This window comes from Gallus gallus, chromosome 4 (genome assembly GCF_016699485.2).
Source record: "Gallus gallus isolate bGalGal1 chromosome 4, bGalGal1.mat.broiler.GRCg7b, whole genome shotgun sequence".
Taxonomy (NCBI): domain Eukaryota; kingdom Metazoa; phylum Chordata; class Aves; order Galliformes; family Phasianidae; genus Gallus; species Gallus gallus.
In genome coordinates, this window is record NC_052535.1 from 34,590,165 (window position 1) to 34,602,177 (window position 12,013).

At 45.1% G+C, this 12,013-nt stretch overlaps 1 protein-coding gene across 1 annotated transcript; it reads right to left on the bottom strand.

Annotated features, from left to right (window-relative positions):
* Positions 1 to 512: 512 nt before the first annotated feature.
* CCNG2 (cyclin G2) lies at positions 513 to 6,537 on the bottom strand. Its single transcript, XM_420475.8, has 7 exons — positions 6,108 to 6,537; positions 5,547 to 5,684; positions 4,268 to 4,518; positions 4,027 to 4,105; positions 3,847 to 3,945; positions 2,730 to 2,935; positions 513 to 2,647 (listed from the first exon to the last, which is right to left on the bottom strand). The coding sequence occupies exons 1-7, from the start codon at positions 6,216 to 6,218 to the stop codon at positions 2,509 to 2,511; spliced, it is 1,023 nt and encodes a 340-aa protein (XP_420475.3). The 5' UTR covers positions 6,219 to 6,537; the 3' UTR covers positions 513 to 2,508.
* Positions 6,538 to 12,013: the final 5,476 nt, after the last annotated feature.

Sequence of the window (12,013 nt, forward strand, 5' to 3'; positions counted from 1 at the left end):
CCTAAGATGGACAGAATGAGAGGGAAATTGCTTAAGGTGTTGGTTTTTTTTAAGTGAAAGGTGACAGGTACTTCTGTCTGCAGAAAAGCAGAAGCATCAAGACACCAAGCCTCATCCAGAAGACTGGGCACAGCTGCAAGCATAAATCCAGCAAAACCCAGAGCACTGCCTATAATGAGCCCTACCTTTACCTCTAATGGAAGATCCCATTTGCCAGATGTGGAAATGGACCATTTGCACAACTTATCCCAGCACCACAGCAGAGCTGAGCTGCAGCTGGGTGGATAAGCAGAGAACACCTCACAGCAGCTTTCAAAACTGATAGCAGCAAAGCTGAGAAAAGGTTCCCATCCAGCAGGAAGCTGCACACGAAAGACTCCTTTTTCTTTGCAAAGAGCTCATCAAAACTTCTGCAGGATCCAAGCAGCAGCTTGGATGCCACACAAGTTAAACAGCAAAGAAGAAAGGAAGCAAAATATACTTCAAGTACAACCAACTGTACCTCATGGCAATTAACAAATACAGCAATTTATTTTCATTCTGAAGTGAAACAAGACCCAGTAGGTTTATTACACATAGTCAAGGTACTCTATTTCAGAAGTGAGCTTCCAGGTACAGACTTGCAGTAAGAAGTTTGAGTGTACAGTATTTGTATCATACAGAGTACACAATAAATTAATATCTACATGCAACATACCTACAAAAAGTTACATACAAGGTAAAAAAATACAGTATTTTCTGCTCATTTTTTTGTTTTAAATTTTTTTTCTGTACATTTTTTAAATTTACATTTTTATTTACATTTTTTTTTGTAAACTTTTTGCATTTTTATAAAACTGAAATCATGTAACAGTTACAAACTTACGGCGCCGCTCGTATCCTAAAACAACTCTCACGTCTACAAAACAGCCTTTAGTTTGCTCCTTCATTTCTACTTTGGCACCACCACACTTCACACCATTATTCTGAGTTAATTCATCCGCTTACTACCTAGCCATATTCTCAGTACAGAGAAATGCAATCACACTTCAGCTTGTGTGCTTTGATAAGTTCAAAAAACCCATTACATTAACTACTTCATCAACATCACATTTACCTGATATTACTGCATAATATCAACTTTTCCTGCACTAACTGCTTTACATAAGCATGCAAACAAGTCTGATTATGACTCAATCAATAACATGAATATACTGAAATAAACTACAAGGGTTAAATATTAAAAGGAATGTAGACAAAGATTTACCGTGTCAGTAAGTCTAAGCTAATAGCATGGACTGACGTGTTAACACTAAGTCTAAACACACCATGGGTTTCAGCATAAGCTAATTTGTATTAAAGAAAACATGAAAAGTAAGCCCTGTCACACTATCACTTTTAGTAAAAGCTCGTATTGACTAGAACCTTCCACTCCTACCACGCACGCTCAATTCAGAACAGGGGTTCCTAAAGTTTATGAAAAACCAAGCCTTAAATAAGAAACACTTGAAATACACAACAACCCGCTGAAAAGGAGCACAGCACATGAAGCGTTAAAGCAGTTTCAGTATTCAAAAAGCCCATTTGACTGTGAATCATCATGGTACTATATATGCAGTAACTCCACTCAGCAGATTTGATTTCACCTCAAAACCTTGAAGACTGGAGGGACACTCACAGGAGGGCTCTGTGCTGATCTCCTGCTCAAAGGAGCACCAATACTGAATTTCCATCTTGCCGCTCAAGGTTTTGTCACATCAAACCCTGAAAACCACCCAAGACAAAGACTACACAGCTCTTCTTAGTCCATTCCATGCTTGACTGTACCCATGGAACAAGTCTTCCATAGCTTTAACTGAAAGCCTCCTATTACAATTTATACATGGCACTGCTCATTCTTGCTCTGTGCATCTCAGTCAAAAACCCTAAAATGATCTTCTCAGCAACCCTCTTTTACATACTAGAAGGCTGCTGCTCAAACCCACCACATGCCCTCTTTGTCAAGCTGCATTAAGCCCACACTTCCCTCAACCTCTCCTCACAGGCCCTGTGCCTCAAATTCCTTGAGCCTCCTGGCAGCTCCATGGCAGATTGGAACAGGTGACCAATATCTTGGACCGAAAACTGGACAGTGTTCCAGGCAAGAATGAATGTCAAGGAAAGAAAAAACCCTACCTCCCTCAATCTTGTTCACCTGTTCAAGCAGCCCAGTAAGCCATCAGCTTTCACTGCTGCCGTGACACTCTGCTGCTTATGTTAGCTGTTAAGCACCAAGGAACACCAGGTACAGGACTGCATTTATCCCCAAAGACAACAAAACTAGACATCAACTTTTTTTTTTTGCTGAAATGAGACCTGGATGGAAGTTTTTCCTTTAAAATTAGAACACAAACCACAAGGCAGGCATTCAAAGCATTGTAGTATCACAGCAACTCTTGCCTTAATACAGTTTACAGAATACCACAATCCCATTTATTATTGCCAAAAGACTAGGGTGCATTAAAAATCTTAACCTACTATTATCAAGACTTAATGCAAAGACTGAGAATTAAGAGTTTGCCACTTTGTTTTAGGCTTGAGTTCAAAGAAGAAGGAGCCTTCCAGATCGCTAGGAGGAGAACTGCTAAGGCTTTCTTCTCCACTGCTCATATCTTCACAGGAGTCTTCACTAAAAGGAACGGTAGGAAAGATTAGCATTTCCAGATAATGAGAACACCCCACAATTTAAATGCCTGGAAAGTATAACCAACCTTTCGCTTTCATTGAAACAGCCACCCTCTGGTATTGTTGGCAGCTCAGGAACACTGTAGTAACTGTTCTGTAGATTCTGGGCTGTACGCCTTGAAACAATCCAAACTAGCTTTTTATGATCAGGTTTGCAACATTCAGGAGAAGAATAGTCTGCCAGGCATTTTGAGACCAGTTCCCTCCAGTAAAGGAGATCACAATCACTTATCTGAAAAGTGAAAAAACAACCTACTTATTATATCAAAAACTAGCCACTCCCTCCACTTTATCTTAAGAAAATGACTTCATGAAAAAGATGCCTAACTTCCAAAGCTTTGCTGCTTTTTAAAGTGAACTCCTAGACAGAGGCATTTCCAGGAGGTGTATAAGTTTGAGCAACAGTTGGCCTGTCAGCGGTCATCTATATTGTCATCATTCCCAAATGAAACATAACTGCTGTTTAATAGAGACCAAAAGCATTTTGAGACCTTATACTAACAACATACAGCAAAACTAACAGATGACGGTGTAAGAGGGTCCTACTTGGAGATGTTTTACTGCCATGTAATAACACCATCTTCGTGAAATTGCTTTAAGGAACTACTTCCATCCCTCAAGGCATTGGGTTAGTTCAATTTGATTACAACAGTTTTAGACTACGGCCGGTTACAACATGCAGCTAGAAGCTACAAATTCTGTTAGTTACTGGGGCAAAGAAAACCAGCCCAGCAGACATTTTGGTCATACAAATGGAATGGAAGCCTCTCTAGGACAAGTTAAATCAGCTGCCTGTTAGAACGTGTTGTGTATTCGATTAGCACATCTTCTCATTTCACACATTTAACCTAGTTTTTAAACTATAATCCTTTTACATGCCAGGTAGTTGCCAAGATGTGCCAGTGAGAAATGACTACTTGATCTCATTCACCATTAAGCAGCAGCTACTTGTATTTGGCAATCTACCAATGAAACAGTATTAGAAGAGTTTCAGACTTGCTTAAAGGCCTGTTTCATAGCTTGTTTTAGCTGATGCCAAACACTACCTGTTGAAGACTGTACACTGACAGAGGTGCCTTAAATGTAACACCACATATTAGCCATACCAGTCCCAACAACTGCAAAATTAACCAAAAGATTTACCTTTGAGTGCTTTTGAACACGCAGAAGTATCTCAAACAGCTCAACAGATTTCAAAGATTGAACTTCAAGAGTGAGAAGGCACAAGGCCAAGACAGAAGGCTAGAATGACAATAAAAATGCTGCTCAGCATGCTTTAATTGAACTCTAAATGGAAGTCAGAGAAAAGCTACTTCTACTTACTTTTGCTTTAGAAAAGACAAGACGACAGTTGCAAGCTTTTAGCTGTGCTTCCAATTTGTCAAGATTCAATACTTCTTTCCTACAAGACATCCAAGAGAAGGAGCATTCATATCAACAAGCATGAACACACCAAGAAGTCACAAATAAGCAGCAGCCTCCTCCTCGGCCAACATCATTTAAAGACGCAGCTGAAGAGAAAAAGGCACCTGCAAACTGAATATTGACATACAATTCAACTCACCTTTCTGAGGTATGACAGAGTACAATAGTATGGTACAAGTGCAAGAAGGTTAAGGCAGTAGTAGCTTTAAATTCAAAGTGCAACTTTTCTGAAATTATCTTTTCCATCCGTTTCAGGTCGGACACAGTGCATTTACATTGGCTGATCCGGATAATCTCATGAGCAGATGGAATATTGCATTCTTCTTCAACCACTTGGGCAGCCAGTTGAAAACAACAAACTCCAATGCAAGACAAATGCTTCGGTTTCACCTAAAAATAAGAGGAAACACTGAGTACCTTCCACCCACCGTGCTATGCTTATCAAACAGGGAAGTAAACACTCACCCAGCCTAGGTGAGTAATTTTGAAATAGTTGCATTTCAACAGAGAGATTTAGTTCCTCATCTAAGCTTGATGGGGTGTTTGAGTTGACCGCTGTCATTACTGGTTTCACCACTTTAGTTTCAACAAAACACAGCTGGCACAGCCAATAAAGCAGTATCAATCTGTTACAGGCAAACTGAAGGCAAGTTCAAAAGCCGAGCACCCTCTACCGAAGTGGTTCCTCCTCACTACAGTACAATTACAGTGAGAACTGTAGTACCTCACTTCTCCAACCGGCAGTGCTCACCTACCCTCTTCTAAAGCCTACACAAATCCGGTCTGAGCTTGTTCTAGGCAGTCCTAGCCCCCCACAACTCCCTCCTACCTCTGCTATTCTCTGCCATAGAAGAGGATATAGTGTTTTGCACAGCCTGGAAGACTGTCGGGCCAGAGAACTTCAGGCATTAATTTTGCCAGCTCAGTAATTGGCAACTGATTTGTTGGAATTGTCTGCCACAAAGCAGCGCAAACAAAAGAACAACCAGAAAATTATCTTTTGGCATTAGCTCCAGCTCTGAGCTAAGCTTTGGCACAGTACCTACAAGTTTTTAAACACAAATTGCTTATTTTGTTCTTCATTAGCTCCTGCCCTCTTGGTCTTCTACATCTATGTGGTGAAGGCTACCGACTTAGTGGGGCAAACAAGCTGTGCTGCTACTTATCTTTAAAGGCAAGGTGAAGCCATAACAAAGAATTTAATATATCACCACAGCATAAACTAACATTTTGTGCAACAACTGCTCTTGACTTCAAACCCTACACAGAAGACTCTGTCAATAGTACAATACAATTAAATAAGCACAGTCCTCTCCTAACTCACAACTTTTCTCCCTTTTGCTATCAGGAAACTTCAGACAGAACCTCTGTGCTCCCAGTGACACTGCAGCAGGTCCTCTTCCCCCCCCCCACAGTACCTTCATGAGAGCCAGGAATCTGTCCAGGATGTTAACAGCCAAAACAAACGTTTCAGTTGCAAAGCCAAAGAAGTTGGTCAGACTCCAGAGATCTTCCACCTTGGCATTCCTTTGTCTCGGGCACAGAGCGTTTTCATTCTACACCAAGAAAAGTCAAAATGTAATAGCAGTGACAGTGAGGACTGCCAACCCTCCCGAAGGTAAGTTTTACTTAGGTCTAAGGTAAGATTCTCTTAAAATCTGCCCGTAAATCCTTTCTGTTGCTTTCTTTTAACAGTAGAATTGCACTTAAGGCACTTGAGGCGTCGGAACAGCCCCGAGGTGCGCGGATACCGCCAGGTCCCATGGTCCCGGGCGCAATACCCAGCACATCCACACCGCTGGGCACACTCTGCTCATCAGATGAGCATTCTCACGGCTGTTGCACACACTGGCTCCCAGCCTTCGGAAAGATGCGATCAACCTCAGCTTACTCCCTCCCTGCCTGTCAAAGAGCGAGACGCTCTGCCTCCAAACACAGCTCCCCCGGCCCGGCAGACCCCCGCCCCGCCGGCCCCTCACCTCGGCCGCGCACTCGATGAGGCTGAGCCCCCTCTCGCGGGGCTGGAAGCGGCCCTCCAGCTCCAGGTGGAGGTTCAGCTGCCGGAACAGCCGCAGCGCCTCGCTGCCCATCTCCGGGCCGGCCGGCCGGCCGGCGGCGGCGGCCCCCGGCGGCGCGGACAAAGGGAACCGGGCGCCCGCCCCTCGCCGGGGGGCGATCCCGCAGCGCCGGGGACGCGAACCGCGGGCCCCGGGGGCTCCTCGGCGGCAGGGAGAGGGAGCCCGGTTCCCGTCACCGCACGGACGCGGGTGGGCTCCCCCGCGGGCACCGCATCCAGGCAGGGCGGCCCGCGCCCCCGCCGGCGGCCGGCCCCGCTCGCCGCCCCGCAGCGAGTCACGGCGCTGCCCGCGGCACCGTCACCATCCCCGGCCCCGCGGAGCTGCCGCTGCCGCCGCCGCCGCCCCGGCCCCGCATCAAAATGGAGGCGGCGCGGCCCCGCCCCCGTGTTTTTGTTCTGCCGGCCCGCAGATGGCCCCGCGCGGAGCGCTCCCGGCGAGGCCCGGCCGGCGAAGCGCCGCGCAGAGGTAAAATAGTCCGCGGGCAGCCGCGCACCCTAGCGGAACCCCGAAAGGCTCCGGAGACCGGAATCCGCCGTGATCACCCAGCAGCTCCTCCGGTCACCGGAGCCTGGACAGAACAGCGTTTCTTCGGAAGGAGCGATGGGTCCTAGCGGATGGATACACCACAAGCCGCACTACCGCTTTAAAGGGCCCCGGGACCTTTGTGCCGCCTTCTCCTGTTTTAAAAAGTCCGCCCAAACGTTCCCCCATCCTGATTGGCCCGCGCTCCCCGACGGCTGATTGGCTGGCGGCTCTGCTTCTCTCCTTCCCTTCCTTATCCATGGCGTTCTGTTGTTTACCGGTGGTGATTGGTCGCCGAGCGAGGGCGGATCTCTCCTGATTGGTCGGGAGAGTGCTACCTCTGCCCCACCTACAGCTGCCGGCCCTAGCAACCGTCACAGGGCCGGGAGGGTGTCGTCGCCGGCGGCCCGGCAAGGCGCAGCGGAGTGCCAGTGGTTGGCGGCCGTGCTGGTGCCTGTCTGCCCCTTAGTTGACGGCTGAGTAGCTCCAGTGCTAATTTGGCTGTCTGCTAAAACACACATACTTACGTAATGGGAAGGGGAGAGCTCAGTGGGGTGAGCAGGGCCCGGCTGTGCGTTCTGTTGGCCTGGCTGCAGGAGGCTCATCTTCTGCTCTGAGAGACAAGGGGCTCTGTGCCACTGCTCCCTCTGCAACGAACAGAGCTGTTTCCAAGAGCTGAGTGGGACTGCAAACAATAACAAATAATAATAAAACCACCCCAAGGATCCTTAATTTAAACAAGGTGCTCATCAGCATGGTGTTGGGGATGATAAACAAGGAACCAACCTACTGCGTGTTGTGGGTAAAGCGAAGGCACACGAAGGTCCAGAAATAAAGTGGGTTTCTTTTTTCCCCCTATCGAGGAATAATTTTCTTGCAGTGTGGCATTTGACTGTGATTAAGAGGTTGGGTGGTGGAGAAACGAGAAACGGTATCAGTATGATGAGAAAACATACTTCATTTATTCTCCAACATGTCGTGCTTTACGAATAGCAGATCCTTCCTGACATTGTTTGGGCACTTAGGATGCAGTGAGTGAAGAATTATGCACTCCTTAGCTGCAGGTGCAATAGCACTCATCTGGTTAGGAACAGTGGTGTTAGCCTTTGGGGAGGGATTCTTGGTTTATGCTGCCCTGGAAGGCTGGTGCAACAGCAACAGCAACAACAGCAGCAGCAACAAAAGAATTAAAGCTTGAGAGAAAACCATACAAAATCTGTCGGGATCCTGATGTAAGCGAGGACTTACGGCAAAGCTTTAACTTGAAAGCTGGGCATTTTGCAAGACAAATTTTAAACAAAGCAAAGAAATAATTCTTCCTCATTTGTTGTGATGTGAGACTGTTCGATGCCAGCAAATGGCATTAATTGTACCTTAAAACGGTAATATTTTACCTAGCCTTGATAAACTACCTCCCAGACTGACTTGACAAAGCGTGCACTGGCACACCTGCACAGCAGTTCACCAAGAATAGCTGTGGAAGGCTGACAGCTGTGTTTGGACTCACCAGTGGTATCAGAGATGTTAACTGAGCCTCCTGCTATGAGGGTTTTCAAAATGAAATGAGATTACAAACCCTCACAATTAAGGGACATGTGGTAATTGGCGCTCCAGACAGCACGTGGAACCTTCCCACTCAGAGCCCAAGTCATCCAGGTAAGAACAAAGGTGTCATTTGAAACAATGGTTTTCTCTGAACCACTTAAACAAAGAGCTCTAAACATGTGGCAGCCAGTAATTAACCTGAGTGCCCTACTGCAATCCGTTATACTGGTAAGGAGCACAGTGACACCAGGAAAGCAGCAGAACTGCTAAATCTGGTCAGCAAAAAACACTGGAGTTGTGACTGTCTCTCTAAGACCAAACTGCTGCTGTATGATGAATAGGAACTTAGCCTAATTCCGGGGGAAAAACATGTCCAGTTTAGCCAACATGCATTTTTCTGCAATGACGCAGGAGGCAACTGCTCATGCATGACTTAGTATATTCATCAAGCATAATTCAAGCTCATTTGAGAATATGAGTAAGGCATGGAACACCAAGAGAGCCTGCGTCAAATGAAATTAGCCCTAGAATCCTTCCCCGCCTTGAGAACTGCTTGTTCTTTCTTTCACAGTTCCTTAAGAGGCATCTTAGGGAAAAGAAGACAACCCTCCATTTTAATTACATGGAATGATTTGACAGTTGTGTGGCTGTTTTTTAGCAGAGCGGAGTAAAGTAGGTCCTTGAAGGAAATAAAATACCCTTCAAGGAAATAAAATACCCTCAGTGTGTACATTTTTATACATATATTAGAAAATATATCTAAAGGCTTTGTGTGTGTCTCAGAGATATTTTGCAGATAGCTTTGAGAAGCGGTGGAACCAGTTCCTGCTGATCAAAGCTTTCAAACCTGAAGCCTTTGTGTAGGTTACCCTCCACCAGGCCCTTCAAAAAGGAGCAGCTCTAGAGGTAGAATGTCTCGTAAGTCTTCTAGAATTTAAAATTTCTTCACCTGTCAGCCCCTACAGGACAACAGCGCTTGATTCCCCAGTAGTTGTAGGAGTGAATGTCCCCATGGGTACATCTCCTGCCTTCAGCACAGAAGGATGCAATTTCACTTCTCACCTTGTGCGAATGGCAGTTGGTCAAGCTCAGAATTTGCAAATAAATGAATTTATTCAGATTTATTACATGCTTTCTCAACGAAAGAGTGCAAGGCTTCTCGATCAAGGCAATATGATGCTGGTGCTAAGGAAAAAGTTTGCTGGCAACGTGAGCACACATAGAGACGAGTAAAGATAGTGCCTAGATGTCTCAGTGACCCCATCCCGAGTTCAAAATAGCTGTTGAAATTAGGAAGGGGGGGTGCAGAAAGAAAGGGACCCGGCTTATTTGCTCAGGAGAAGGGAGCTATACTTAGCAGAAAATATTTTGAGCAGACAAAAGATCCAAACGCAAACCAATGGAGACAGGATAAGTTTAGAACAGACTAAATGCTTTTAACGCTGGTGATTTTTGTTTGGCTGCTGCAACATATGGCAGAACATCTAACAGTACTAATGGCTGGATGAGAGGAACTTTCATAACATGAGGAAGCTTACCGCAAAGGGAAATGCAAGTTGGTCTACGCAAGAGCACTTAGAACAGCGTAGCTCTGTTGTTTAGGTGCAATTGCTTTGTTTTGCAGAGACAAAGCTCACGTGTTTTTGGATGGGCGTCCTGACACGCTTTTCAGACCCATCCCCACAGTGATCCTGGAAGCTCGGTTTCTTTATTTGGACATTTATCTAAGCTGAAGGGCCTGGCACGCATGGCTGACTGCAGGGCACCTTCAGCAAATGAGCTTGCATTTCTGGGACAGGCCAAATGCAAAGAATCCTGCCTGTATTCAGAGCTGGTCATATATACCCTAGAACTCCAGTATATATATACTGAAAGCCTTTATCATTTGTGTATATTTTAGACAGTCACATACACTCAACATTATGTATGCATTTAAGCTGGTATGAAGCTGCTGTGTACTGATACCACATACTTTGTTTCCTGAAAAAGGGCAACTCATACAATGTGTAAGTGCTCCTCTACCAGCACAGCTGCGTTGTAATTCTAGGAGAAGGAGAAGGGAATCAGCATAACTTAAATCACAAAACTTCCTAGTATAAACAAGCCCTAAATAATACATAGTATTACAGCTCACAACCAAGGGTGCTGCAGCAGACCTTTAGGGGTGGTGAAATGATGACCTGAAGTGCTGAAGATGACTTCTGTGCACCTCCATTTTCACTGCCTCCATTAACATTTGGTTTCAGATGAGCTCTGTTTTCAACCTATTTATGCTGCTTTAAGGTTCTCTTCCTCGCCTGCAAGATCTGGTTTCATTGGAGATAGTTTCAACTGTCTCAAGAGGGTTTTGCGAATCCCCTCTGACAACAGAAGCTTCACTTCTGACTCCCAAGACAAGGTTACTAGAAGAGAGGCATCAAAAAGCCTGTGAGGAAACACATCATTTTTAGTTCATGTTCATGTTCCCTATACAATGGCTGGCATAACACTTGTAAAACACAAGTAAAAATAGAACTGCTTGTAGCAGGTGCCTGGTGCTAAAATCCTGGTTCATGAAGAAAATTCAAGTCCTCAGTTGATAATTTTCACTGATGTGAAAGGATTTTGTTCCAAGAATAACTCAGTGGGTAGGCCTGTATCAGTTATTTCCTGGCTCTGAGCACACCAGTATATGGTATGCTGGTATGGTATGACAGAAATCTGTCATCCTTAACACTGCAGCACTAGAAAATGGCCAGACAAGGGGAGAGCTACTCAGTCATCCTGATTTTTTCCAATGTTTTCATGAAGATATCTCTACATGGAGTTGTAAATTCTATGCTGGTGCTAAGGAGACAACTGCCAACCTTACAAGCACAGAGCCCAATGAAACCTATTTCTGTAGTGTTATCTAATGTCACTCCCAGGGCCTTGAAAAATGGCTCTGACGCAAGAAGAGGAAGGTGGAACTGCACCCACACACCAGGGCAAACCTCAGGAAAAGATGAAAAGGGGAAGGCACATATCAATGACTTCACCCATGGTCGTGTAGGGAGTATTTGCAGTTCTGCTGCTCACAGCTGCTCACTGCTGCCCCACCTCGTTCAAATTCCCCTCCGTGCAACAAGGAAAATAGAAGCAACCCGGGAAGACTCCCAGTCTGTGACACATTTGATTGCTTGCCCTGTTAGTAAAATTATTATCCATGATCTCTACGTTGAGTGAGTTTAGTATCTCACTCGCTCTTTGTATTAGTCCCCTTGCAGCTCCTTTGTGAGCCAGCTCAGTCTCACTGATTTCCATTACAGTTATTGTCAGAAATCTATATGCCATCTGAAATTCAATTAAAATATTGCTTCCTGCTTTTTAAACTTTTTAAAATTTTTATTATTTTTTAATAATAATATAAAATGCGTACATCAATTTCCTGCAGGCAAACAGCACAGGGAGTATTTGTAACGGCAGCTGAAGACGCAGACCTGATTCTGCTCCTGCTGACGTTGCTGTGCAGCAAAGGGTAATCTTTCAGGAGCCAATAATTACACCGAATGTCTGAGCAACGTGCTTCAGTGCTTTTATGGCAATAATTTGCCTTCAGTGCAAGTTAAATCGTCTGAAAGGAAGCTGTATGTTTCAATAACCTTGTGCTTGTCTAAGCATGACCACGTAACCAGCAGTTTGCTTGAAGGTCTCTTAATAACAATTTGTAACTGGAAGGCGTGTTATATTCACTATATATCCCTGTCACTTGTTTCAAGTGG